Here is a 13,541-nt window from a genome sequence, read left to right as displayed (position 1 = left end):
CGGGCACACACCTCAGGCTCCCCACCGCTGTCGCACTGCCCACATCTGCTTGATGGCAAAGGCCCACGCTGCACGGCTTGTTCGTTATTTCGAGAATCACCCTTCCCAGAGCCACAAGTTATGATCAGAGTCATTCATCAGAGAACTAATTTGCCTAAGAGTTCTCTGTCTTCTGAATGTATGAACTCAATTAAAGCCAGGTTTAAAAAAAAAACACCTTGGCCTACAATGAATTCCTTTCCTTTCCCATTTCTGGTTGCCCGGCTGCATTACTCATTTATTCACTCAACAAACATTTACAGAGCCAAGCAAGGGGCTGAGAACTTGGATTCCAAGGAGACTGATGCACCTGCCCACAGTGCTACACAGAGACCCAGACGGAGACAGAAAGATGATTCTACACAAAATAGTGACCTGACAGAAGAACGGCCCGAAAGACCTAACGTGGAACGTGACAATGTCATCGGCAACAGTGCATGGTTTCCAGGGTGTTTGCTAAATCAGCAGCTGATAGCCGCTCGTGCCTTTACTGGGGGAAAATGGATATAACCATATGAGATAGCAGATATGTAAATTAGCAATCCGTTCATCACACACGGGTATCTTACATCACAGGCAATACTATAAAAATCCATTTTTATTTTTAAAGAATAAAAAACAGAAAGTCACGTTCTATATCACCAACATAAGGAGCAAGGTGTACCATCCATGGAGGGTGTGCCGTGCACTGTGAGCCAGAGGGAGAGGGCAGCAAAGAGCAGGACACGAGGGTAGAACAGGCATGCTCAGGACTGAGCAGGTGGAAAAAGAAAACGCTCTCCAGGAAGACGGAACAACACACGCCAAGGCCCAGGGAGGTGCAAGCACGGTGTCTTCAGACATCTGAAAGAAATCAGCTGTGGCTGGAGAGGAGCGAGAATGGAAAGACCGACCATTAACTGCCAAATCAGGAAGGGCCTGCGGTGTCATTTTTTCGTAGGGCATCTGAACAGGAAACCTTGCTTAACACTGGGGATTACAGGAATCTTCAGAAGTGGGCCCTACGGCAAGAAATAAGAGGCTCGTCTTACAACAAGCCATGCTGTCTTAGTTCAGTGTGCAGTGCAAATGCCAATGCTCACAGGCAGGACGTGAAGGGGTAAGGTGCACGGGGAGGGGCGACGCCTCCTCTGGCTGCAGGAGGCTCCGTTACCAGCAAGCAGGTGCCTGAGGCTCTCCAGATCCCAGAACTTATCAACTATCAGAAGTGGAGACTCTGGCATGTGGCCATTCAAGTCCAGTCGTGCTCACCTGAGAGAAGACACAGCTGCTGCCTGGCGCCTGCACACAGGAGCTCTTCTCGGCCACCACGTCTCTGTCCCAGAGATCCACCGGGGGCACGAGGCCGTGGTTCTGCTGCAATGCTTCCAGATCCTTCACACTGAATTTCTAAGGAAATGAAACAAATAGGAGGATGTTTTCATCAAGAAACAGGGTCCCCAAATTCATAAAGGGAAGACACCTTACTTTTTCACAATTTCCATGTGTCCCTTAAATAATTTCCACCATCCCTAAATATCAGTGGTTACAAAACTGGAATGCAACTCCATTTCTAAGCAATCCTGACTTAAAAAACACAGCATGGCACAGAGCCAAGGATGGTGGAAGCTACAGACCTTCCTCTGTTGTCACTACTGCAACCGCCTCCGGGTACGTGTGGAGGACACAGCCCAGGCACTGACCCAGCAGAATCAATTCCAAGCCAGTTCCTACCAGTGCTGACTCCGTGCAACCAGCTCCAAGCCCATCCTGCTCAGAGTCATCTCGGGGTCTATGCCCCATCCTGCAGATGGACGGGGCAGAGGACAGGGCCTGTGGATCACAACCCCACTGAGTCCACAGCAAAGCCAAGACTGCAAACCTGGCTTCAGTTAGGAAGGCTCCCTCATGCTGTTGCACAAGCCCTCGGAAACTCTAACATGCAACATTCATCTCATGTCTCTGGTCTCTGAGCCAAGTTCAAACACACACACTCTTGGACCTAACCACTTAAAAGCCAATGATTGCTGAACCAGGATTTTGTTTCCTCTCTGTCAGCAGCTACAAGCTGGAACAACACCTTGTTTCCCAGCACCTGGTAGAATTAAGTTGTTGTGTCAGGCTTTTATAAAAAAAAAAAAATCAGGTGAACACAAACAAGAATGAAGCAGAGGTGATTCTTTGTAAAAACCCAATGAACGAGGGCCCAGCGCAATTGTGCCATGATCCCAAATGGGCGCCGGTTCTAATCCCGGCAACTCCACTTCCCATCTAGCTCCCTGCTTGTGGCCTGGGAAAGCAGTTGAGGATGGCCCAGAGCCTTGGGACCCTGCACCAGCGTGGGAGACCTGGAGGAAGTTCCTGGCTCCTGGCTTTAGATCAGCACAGCACCGGCCACTTAGGGAATGAATCATTGGACGGAATATCTTCCTCTCTGTCTCTCCTCCTCTCTGTATATCTGACTTTGTAATAAAAAATACATAAGTCTTAAAAAAAAAATGAACAGAAGTGGGAAGATTGAGGAATCAAATTAACCAACAGTAATGCTCCAGAATTGTCATAATCCAGTTGAGCTTACACTATATTTTAATTTTTCAAGTCCAATTACACATATGTAGTTTAACATTCATTTAGTACCACCTGGCTTCAGTGATAACTAGCTCTACTTCTCACTGCCAAGTCCCTCCAAAGAAAAACAACTTCCGACTTCTTGGCTATTTCTTCTGGCAATTTGTTCCAGGTTTCTATGTTCTATTCGTACTCTTCTATTTATCAATTTCTGAAGTTCAGGCCTTACCTATCAGCGCCTATCAAGTTGGTTAAGGACTGAACTCTAATAAGACAACCCAACACTTCCTAGCAATTATACAGTTAAATCAATATTCCACATTTACACCCTGCTCATGCTTCAATCACTCAGGGTCCCATGATTACATTTCCCTTCACGTTCAAGTCTTTGATTTCCTTGGAATTAGTAACTGCTTCTTTCTATTTGTTTACTTCATTCATAAAATTAATTACGTGCTTAGCGTTATTTCCAAACGCTCTACAGCAACTTTCGGATTCCCCTCAATGGATTCAAACACGTGAGGAGGGACTACGGACTGAAGGCCTTCCTTGACAGCTCCAATGTGGGCTCTCTGTCTCTCCCCATCTCTCTCTAATTCCCTCATTAGTGGCTCAACAGGATAATCCTCTACCCTGTGGCACCAGTCCCTTACGGGTGGAAGTAGTGTCCCAGCTACTCCACTTCCAACCCTGGTTTCCACAACGGGTGACCTCTCAGGCCAGAGTTTCTTAGGTTTAAGGTCTCCAGAGCTTCCTGTTGCGGAGGAGAAAAAGGTGACCTACAACTGTTTGGAATCCCAGCCTAAGTTGCTCTTTTCAAAGCACAGACGCATGGAATGCCTGCTGAGCCTTCCGAGAGTTCTGCAGCGTATGTCCACTCTTCATGAGGCGAGTGCAGATTGCTGAATCCTACACAATTACAACTGCCCATGTACTTACTCATCACCCAAAAGTCTGTTGACAACTCACACCTAGTGTCACACCTGTTCCCTTTCTCCTAGTTACGCCTTGTCTGCTTACACTTTTTATTGCATCAATCATTTGAAGGTTTCAGAAGGATGCGGACCTGAGGGTGTATTCATCTTGGCTACTTGCTATCTGAGCTGATTCCCCAAGAGTCACTATGTGATCAAATAAGAATATTCCAAGACAGAAAAAAAAAGAAGAAGAAGAAGAAGAGAGACTAGAGGGAAGTACAGAGACCCGGGAGGGCACGGCGCAAACAAGGCATAGCAAGGGCTTGACGCTGTGTAGAGCAAGTGAACAGCAACGACACTGTGACAGCAGCATCCCTTAGGTGCAATGGTTCAGGTCCTGGCTGTTCCACTTTCAATGCAACTCCCTGCTGACGGCCCAGGAAAAGCAGCAGGGGATAACCCAAGTGCATGGGGTTCCCGCTGCCCATCTGGGATTGCCAGGTGAAATTCCTAGCTCCTGGCTTCAGCCTAACCCAGTCATGGCCAGGGCAGCCATCTGACAGTGACTCAGCAGATGGAAGCTGTCCTTCCCTCTCTCTCCCTCTCTTTTACTTTCTTTCTGTGTAATTCTGACTTTCAAACAGGCCCAGCACAACAAGTCACACTGTGGAAGCACCTCCGTGTGCAGGCTGGGCAGCAGAGCACAGACCAGCCCCCTCCCTGTCCTCGCACGGCCAGTGTGACGCCTTCCTCCCTCTGAGCTCCTACTTCCGCAAAGTCGCCTCCCTCGCGCCTGAACCCAGACGACACCAAGAGAGTCACAGACGCTCCTGCAGAACTGAAAAAACACATTCTAAAATCAACAGACTTCAACACAAAAGGAAAAAAGCAGAGCTGGTAACCTGGAGCAACAGGCCCTTCTCACTGGCACTCTCCGGGAGACTCCGGACCACCTGCTGTTGACTGGGCAGCGTCGTGCGGCTCCCACTCAGGAGGCCCTTGCGGCGCTGCTCCACGGCTTTCTCTCTCTCATTCACTTCAGTGTGTAATTTTTCAACTTCATTCCTAAGGTCCTACCAGAAGAAAAAGAAAACATGGAATTTAATTGACAAAAAAAACAAGCTAAGGCGACAACCTTTTAGCTGCATGACTTACAAACTAACAGGTATGTTTACCAAATGTGCACGTGCTTCTCTTTAAAGTGCAACAAATCCAACTTTAAGAATACTTGGAGATTCATAAAAAGCACTGTGCACAAACATTTATCCTCACATTATATACGATGCTGAAAACCAAGAAAGAACTAGCTAGCCAAAAGAGAGTACAGCAGCAAAAGAAACACAAAATTACAAGGAAGAACAAACTAGGATACCAAATTTGACACATAGTGTGAAATCAAGTGTTTCCTAAATGTTTATACAAACGGTATAAGGTTACATAGGAATATATTAACTAGTACATTATCCTAAGGAGAGGAATTAAAGGTGATTTTTCAGGTGGTTTTTTTTCCTAATATTCCAAAAGTCTCTAAATAATCCTTTATCACTTTAACAATCAGGAAAAAAAATACGTGAAGTAACATTTACAAAGAATATATAGTCCCATGGAAAATGCTCCCGTTATCTGAAAGGGGAAAGCCGAGTATGCACCGATTCTAAACGCTCTGTAAAGCTGAAGCACCATGTTCAGCACCAACAGGCTCTGAGATAATCCACACACCCACCAGGAGAGGGATAAAACGTACTACAACCTCACAACGCAGCACTCCAGTCATAACCGAAGGGGAATGAAGACCTGCTCTCCGCAAGTATTCTGCCCTACGGTAATCCTCAGGATACAGTGTCAAGTGCACGTCAAGAGACATCAGTGGGGATAGCCTGCAGCCATTTATTAAACCACAAAGAAAATCAACTGGCTGTCACGCCATGCTGGAGCCATTCAAAACTGTTTTTCTCTCTTTACCTATCAAATAAAAGATTTATATTAAGGAAGACAGTGTGTGTGCAGGAGGTGGGGGCCAGGGAGGTGGGAGCCAGCAGTGCCATCATTGGCTGGGACACACACAGCCACCACTGAAGGGCTCGGGCTGTCTCAGCTCTGCCTTGGATGTCAACTGCTGGGTCAGTGTGTGCCCCGGGAGGCAGCAGGTGACTCGGACTGAGTTCCTGGTTGCTGGCTTCAGCCAGACCCTGGCCCAGTTTTTGCAAGCATTTAAGGAGTAAACCACTGTATGTCTATCTACACTGACTTTGTCTCTATGCCTTTCTATTAAATAAAAAAACTGAATAATGTTTTGAAGGCAGGCATCTGGCAAAGTGGTTAAGCCACCACTCGGGACACCCTCCACGAGAGCACCTGGCTCGAGCCCCAGCTTCTCCGCTGAGCGGCAGGAGACGTCTCAAGCATGTGGGCGACTCAGATGGGGCTCCCAGCGCCTGGCTTCAGCTCAGTCCAGCCTCACCTACGGTATGCACTTGGAAAATAAATCAACACGTCTCTGACTCTGTCCATTCTATTAACCCACTAATTTTTAAAATTTCAAGCAGAATTTTTTTTGTAATTAATGTATTTTCATTGGAAAGTCAGATATACAGAGAGGAGGAGAGATAGAGGAAGATCTTCTGTCCCGATTCATTCCCCAGGTGGCCACAATGGCCAGAGCTGAGCCGATCTGAACCCAGGAGCCCACAGCCTCTTCCGGGTCTCCCATCTGCGTGCAGGGTCCCAATGCTTTGGGCCAGCCTCAACTGCTTTCCTAGGCCACAAGCAGGGAGCTAGATAGGAAGCCGGGCTGTCAAGACACAAATCAGTGCCCATATGGGATCCCAGCACAAGTAAGGTGAGAACTTTTAGGCTACTGCGTTGGGCCCAAGCAGAAGAATTTCTATATCCCTAGTGATATTTCTCTAAGAAGGCTCTAAAAGAACTTTAAATTGCTGTTAGTAATGTTTTGAGTATTACAATTATATTGTTATTCTGAAACTAAATGCATATATATAATATTTAAAATAAATATTAATGTCATTATGCTTGAAGGAGAAAATAAATATAAACATAATAAATTAAAACTTGTAGATCTAAGCTTAAATTTCAAACACACATGACTTCATACTTGCTGTTATTTCCCACCTTCCACTTGGAAAAGCTACAATCAGTGTCCTCCCTGCTAGCCACACTACCCTCTCTAAATACTATTCGCTACCAAACAGGACAGGGCCCCCAAACACAGCAGTTCCCAAGTACAGTCCCTGGACCAGTGAAACCCACACCGGTAAACCAGATGTAAAGATCTGAGCCTCACTTGAGATCTACGAAATTAGAAACAGGGACAATATATGCATGGCTCAGGACTGTGGGGTACACTGAGGTGTGCCTCGGGGACAGGGCCGCCGCCTGTTCACACCAGAAAGGAAGGAGCTATCAAAGACCCAAGGAACTGGGCATCACCCAGAACAAGCCTTCCCACCGCTCACCACAAGACAGTTTGGGGGGTCAGTGCTGTGGCACGGTGAGTTAAACTACTACCTGAGGTGTGGGCATCCCATGTGGGTGCTGTACCTCCAATGCAGCTCCCTGCTTATGTGCCCAGGAAAGTGGTGGATGATGGCCCAAGCATTTGGACTCCTGGCTCCTGGCCCAGCCCTGGCATTTGTGACCATTTGGTAAGTGAACCAGCAGGTGGAAGACCACCCCCCTTGATCTACTTCTCTTTCTCTATAACCTTCCAATGTACTAAGGAAAATGAAACAATAAGTTAAACATCAAAATAAATGCTCAAATCTACAAATTTATGACACTTAAACAAAAAACTTAATTGCTCTGTATGTAGCATGGCAGCACCCCAAAAGTGGTCACACTCTAACCAGCGAAGGACAAAAGGAACAAACAACAGATGGAGTTACACCTGACTCGAAGAGGCTGTCAGGAACTAGCCAGGTGGGCCCTGCTGCAGCGGCAGGCGATCTCCTAAGTGGAAGAGGGAGCGGGTCAAGACTCCAGCTGCAGTGTGGCTTGCGGGATGGAAAGAAGTGCAGGTCCAGGCACAGAGGATGGGATGTGAGGCCAGAGCAGGACCCCCCAACTCCCAGAGCCTTCAGGAGGACCCAGCACTGCCGGCACCTCAGTTTACCCGAGGAGACTCACTGCAGGGTCTGACTTCCAGGACGGTGGGACTTTCAGTGTTGCTTAGCCACCAGGCTGGTGTTAATTTGTCAGAGCAGCAACAGGAAGCCAACAGAGCAGCCCTTGGTGGAGTCCAGAGAACACTTTTTTTTTATCCTTTCTGTATGAACTGCACCTTAGGGCGACTTGATACATGATGGAAAGCAAATTAATGGTCACAGAAGTCTGCACTTACAAAGGAAGGAATGATCAATTACGTAACACCGTTTTGCAGGCAACCATCAGTGGCAAGTAACAAACTTTCAAATAACCAGAAGGAACCCCCTCAAAAAAAAAAAAAAGAAAAAGAAAAACACTTTCAAATTAAATGCTAATTTTTTTGAATTAGTGGGCAAATAAATGATGATAAGACCTTTAATCCGAAACAACTAGACCGAGAACCTATCCCAAGCTGCAAATGTCAGTAAATACGATAGAAAATTCAATTCTGGAGAAGGTAAAAGCTTGCATTTTTTTATTATTACAAAAATACAGGAGGCCCAGAGTTTCCCATGGTGATTGCGTCTAGGACACCTCACCCATCCCAAAGAGATACAAAACCCACTGGTGCTCAAGTCACTTTTTTTTTTTCCAATTAGAAAGTCAGATATGCAGAGAGGAGGAGAAACAGAGAGGAAGGTCTTCTGTCTAACGATTCACTCCCCAAAGGGCCACAAGCTGAAGCTAAGCCAATCTGAAGCCAGGAGCCAGGAGCCTCTTCCGGATCTCCCACACGGGTGCAAGATACCAAGGCTTTGGGCCGTCCTCAACAGCTTATCCAGGCCACAAGCAGGGAGCTGGATAGGAAGTGGGGCTGCCGAGATTAGAAGCAGTGCCCATTTGGGATCCTGGTGCATTCAAGGCAAGGACTTTAGCCACTAAGCTATCACACCAGGCCCTCAAGTCACTTCTAAGGAATGGTGCAACCTCCCGTATACTTCGTCACTGCCAGATCCTTAAAACACCTAACACAGTACAGATGCTATGTAAATAGTTGTTACATTGTCTTGCTTGTAATAACCACCAGAGAAGCATCGCAACAACACGTTCAGTACAGACACAATCCTGGTCAGGTGGCAGGAGCCCAAGCAACTGAGCTATCATCGTTGGCTGTATTCCAGAGAACAGGGGACTAGACTGCAAACAGCAGCCACGATTTGAACCTATGCTCCGGTGTAGGAGGCCAGGCAGGGCAGGGAGGTGTGTACGGAGCTGGCCTTGAGGAGCAGCAGCTGCCATGGCAACACAGACAGCTGACGGGCGCATGGCTCGCCACCAGCAGGGCAGTAACACGTGCTCCAAGCAGGCATGGAGTTGGCAGATCTCGCCAGAGCAAAACAATCAGAAGCGAAAATTGATCATCTTGGGTGCTTTCCCCAAACCTTCCATATCCCTAGCTGTGACAGCAGAAAGACCCTGCTCTAAATCCCAGTTCTGCTAAGTAGCTGTGCAACCACACAGAGAGAATAAATTGGACGGCTTCCTTTCCAGTAAACGGAGCCAACACTGTGGATGGCCAGGGTCCTTAAGGGTTAACTGAGAGAACAGAGGATGAGTGCGGAGCAGAGCCAGGGCGCTGCCTCCCCTCCACCAAGCTGGGCCCACACCGGCCTCCCAGCTGTGCACACTCCCAGCACTGTCACCCACCCAGCCACAGGGTGCCTCTTCCCTCCCAGGCACCTGTGAATCAACAGGTAACCAGGAGTAACACACAGCTTGTGGTCCCAAGGAACCTCCTCCAGATGAGGGGCGTGGGTGTGGCACCTTTCACAGCCCACAGAACCCAAGTCCTTCCCTGCCCAACACCCCTACAACTACCAAGGAACTATCCAAAGAATCAAAAGCAGAATGGAATCAAAGTACAATTCAACGCTCCAGTGGCTAATCATCCAACTGCAAGCATCCCAAATGGGCACTGGTTCTAGTCCTGGCTGCTCTGCTTCCCATCCAGCTCCAGGCTTGTGCCCTAGGAAAGTAGTAGAGGACAGCCCAAAGCCTTGGGACCCTGCACTCATGAGAGACCCAGAAGAAGAAACTCCTGGCTCCTGACTTCAGATTGGCTCAGCCCCAGCCACTGGGGATACTTGGGGAGTGAACCAGTGCATAGAAAGAGCTGTCTTTCCTTCTCCCTGTACATCAGCCTTTCCCATAAAAATAAATAAATCTTAAAAAAAAAAAAAGAAGAAGAAGAAGAAGAGGCTACAATTCTGTGACAGCCTCACAGCCAGGGCAGGACTTTGTGGCACAAGGTCTGGGAGTAGGGCAGGCTTAGAATGCAGAAGGGCACTGCCAGGATCCTCTTAGGCAAGAAGAGGCTGGAGCGGGGAAGGACGCCAGTCTGCCCAACAGAAGCCGGGCCTGGCAGGATCTGAGACAGGGACACAGAGAAAGCAGCTGGAACCTGGGCCCTTGAACTAAGGACCAGTCAATATCCTGACTCCCATGGAGCAAGTGAACGCCTGTGTGGGGAAGGGACAGTTATCACAGAGGAGGAAGGCCATGCTGCCAGGGAGCAGAGGATCCCCTCCACCCGGCTGCCGCCGCCTTGTGCAAAGCTCAGCTCTCGCCTGGCCATGACAGCTTCCTTCCTTATCTCGCCATCTCTGGTTCACCTGCCTGTCCCACGCAGACAGCTGCTCACTACCTCTCTGCTCAAACTCCTCCAGTGCCTCCCAGCAAATACATCGCGCAGCTCCCCGGTGCAGCGGCTGACTCGGGGTCCCAGCTCAGGATCCTGATCGCCCGGTCCAACCAGTGCCCTCTGCAGCCACCCTCATTCGCACACTCGCCAGACTCCCTGCCTGTACGCACCCACTCCCCTGCATCTGGAAAACCAAACGTAAAACCCTCCCACCTCCAACTCTGCCTGGAGACCACGGGCTCTCTTACAAGGTACAACCCAAGGACCATCACCAAGTCCTCATGCCCTCCCTCTGTGCCTGTCCTCCGAGGAGAGTGCACGGCGCTGTCTCCTTCAAACCTCCACAGCCTTTAGGGAAGTGCTGGCAGTTCACACTGCTACAGGCAGCTCTCACAACCGCCCAGCAGATACTGTTCTATCCATTTGCCCATCAAAACACCCAAGTTCAAAAGAACCCAGCTACTTCACCAAAGAAAGTACCTGAATCTGAATTTAAAATCAAGTCTACCAGGAGGGGCTTCAAAAAATTCCCAAAATTCTGCATTATCTTTGAGTTCCTTTTTTTGCACAAGCTTTTTGAAGCCCCTCACAGTCTTTTAATTCCACTAGGAGTTTTCCAAACCAAGCCCAGGAAGTCCTAGGATTAGGAATACCCACCCCTAGCTGGCTAACAGAATCCTAACTACACGTCCCTGGGTCTTCCTCCTAAACATGACTTTATAGGCTTAGGAGGGAGTACAGAAATTTTAACACAAAAAGCTCCCATCCCAAGACATCTGCAACACCACCTTCGGGTGCACAGGTTCCTTTCTTTTTTAATTTACTCATTTTTATTTGAAAGGCAGGTTTACAGAGAGAAGGAGAGACAGGAAGATCTTTCATTTGCTGGTTCACTCCCCAGTGGCCACAACCACCAGAGCTGAGATGTTCCAAAGGGCCGTCCTTTACTGCTTTCCCGGGGCACAAGCAGGGAGCTGCTGGATGAGATGTGGAGCAGCTGGGGTACAAACTGGCACCCCTATAGGATGCCAGCACTTGCAAGTGGAGGATTAGTCAGTTGAGCAGTTGTGCCAGCTTCTCATTTGCTTCTGAGAAAAGAAAACACAAAACCTTAAAGCCCGTCTCCTACAGCAAACTACCTTGCCTTAAGGTAAGTGCAGCCACAGCCGTGATGTGCACGGCAACTGCCACTGGGGGGCCCTCTTCCACACTAACAAGCAGTGTTCCTTTCAGACTGGCAGGTGCCCTCTGGACCAACACTGAACAGAGCTGCCCCGGCAGATCAGGGCACTCTCAAACAGACTGGCCAATTTTAAAAAGTGGCTTACGTGGGACAGGGGGAAAACATCCCTAAATCTCAGAATCACATTAGCAATGAAAAACTGGGTCCTCACACTTCTCTCCCCAGCCAGCCAGTCCACTTTACCTCAGGCCACCAGGCCGAGGACTGAGAAGGGGCCCACCCAGGAAATGTCTACCTCACCAGGTTGTTTTTTTTTTTTAAGATTTATTTATTTTTATTGCAAAGCCAGATATACAAAGAGGAGGAGAGAGGAAGATCTTCCGTCTGTTGGTTCACTCCCCAAGCAGTCGCAATGGCTGGAGCTGAGCCAATCCAAAGCCAGGAGCCAGGAGCTCTTTCAGGTCTCACACACAGGTATAGGGTCCCAAAGGTCGTCCTCAACTGCTTTCCCAGGCCACAAGCAGGGAGCTAGATGGGAAGTGGAGCTGCTGGGATTAGAACCAACACCTATATGGGATCCCAGGCATGCAAGGCGAGGACCTTAACCACTACACTATTGTGCCGGGCCCGACCTCATCAGGTTTTGCTGTGAGAAAGCTGGTGGTGGGGACCCTGAAATGCACACAGGAAAGTGCACCAAAAACTCCCTGAGACAGTGTGGCCCACGATGTGAGCAGAACTTCCACAGCTGACGTGGACAGCGTGCTCAAGCCACACTGCGCAGCCGCGCTGCTCCTAGGGGCTGTGACAGAGCATGACATGGCTGAGCACGGGAAGCGGGGGCCTTCTATAGCTCGCTGCAACCTGGCTAGCTCCACTTTCTTGCTTTTTTCCTGTGAGAATAAATTGGAACAAAGAATTCACATACCTCAAAACAAACAAAACCCTGAAGATCACCAGAATGGGACGCTGCCCACCTGTATGGCGATGCCAGCACGGCCAGCCAAGCTCTAAGCAAGGCCTCTGCAGAATGCCAGGGGAGGAGGAGCTGACGTTCAAGCCCTAGCTGGGTCGGGCACCTTGCAAGACACCATAGCTGTCCCAAACGTCACCTGAAGATACAACAGGATTTGGGTGGCTCCTCCGCCAGTCCCACTCTCTGTGCCCTACATGCCAGGCTTGTTCATGCTCCACAAGCCTTGGTATGGGCCCCACCTCTACCAGAAATGCCCACCTCCTCATTTCCTCCAAGTCTGAGCTCAAACCCACCTGCTCAAGGAAGCCCTCCCACTCAGGGTCCGTGGCACTGCTCCACTCTCGGCCAACCTCCTCTCAGCACTTACCAAGTGACACTTCGGCTGTTTGTCTGTAGGTCTAGTCTGTTTCTCCACTAGACTCTATCAGCAACAGTGCTTGACTGCACCCAGTTCTGTCCTCCCAGTGCCCAAGACAGAATCTGGCACAGACGTGAAAAAGTAAGAGAGCATGACAGCACAGTGGCACCGCATGCTACTTCTCTGCCTACAGTAGCAACATGCCACATGGGCACCAGCTCATGTCCCAGCCACTCCACTTCCATTCCAACTCCTTGCTTATGATCTGGGAAAGCAGCCGAGGACAGCCCAAATCCTTGGGACCCTGCATAGATGTGGGAGACGTGCAAACAGCTCCTATCTTTGGATCAGCTCAGTTCTGGGTGTTGCAGCCGTTTGGGGAGCGAATATCTGTCTGACAGATATATCATCAGACAGGTGGAATATCTGTCTGTCCTTCTCTCTGTAAATCTGACTTTTCAATAAGATAAATTTAAGAGAAAGAGAGAGAACACAAACAGGTGGAAAGAGCCTTCAGAACAGTTCCCCCAGCAGCCCCTGCAGGAGCCGCTGAAGTGCTGCAGGAGCCTCCTCCTGCTAGGCAAGACCACCTCTTCCTTCAAAGGAGAGGGGAGTGTGGCTGCAGGGAGAAAGGAATGGCTTGGCTTGACATTTATCAGTCAACAGCCATCAGGAGACTCCAGAAGGCAGTGGCCTGTCATTCAAGGCCCCGAGCCAGC

At 49.0% G+C, this 13,541-nt stretch overlaps 1 protein-coding gene across 1 annotated transcript in view; it reads right to left on the bottom strand.

The window, feature by feature from the left end:
- The window catches only part of CDK5RAP2 (CDK5 regulatory subunit associated protein 2), a 173,868-nt gene that overhangs the window by 97,210 nt on the left and 63,117 nt on the right, over positions 1 to 13,541 (bottom strand). Inside the window, exons 13-14 of the mRNA XM_040963828.1 lie at positions 4,406 to 4,576; positions 1,291 to 1,428 (exon numbers count right to left, since the gene is read on the bottom strand). Coding sequence (XP_040819762.1) covers positions 1,291 to 1,428; positions 4,406 to 4,576 — 309 coding nt within the window. The remainder of the gene's footprint in view (positions 1 to 1,290; positions 1,429 to 4,405; positions 4,577 to 13,541) is intronic.

The sequence above is a fragment of the Ochotona curzoniae genome, unplaced genomic scaffold (genome assembly GCF_017591425.1).
Source record: "Ochotona curzoniae isolate NIBS_2020 unplaced genomic scaffold, NIBS_Ocur_1.0 scaffold_3208, whole genome shotgun sequence".
NCBI classification, from domain to species: domain Eukaryota; kingdom Metazoa; phylum Chordata; class Mammalia; order Lagomorpha; family Ochotonidae; genus Ochotona; species Ochotona curzoniae.
The sequence above is the reverse complement of the archived record's forward strand: the minus strand, read 5'-3'. Positions and strand labels throughout refer to the sequence as shown.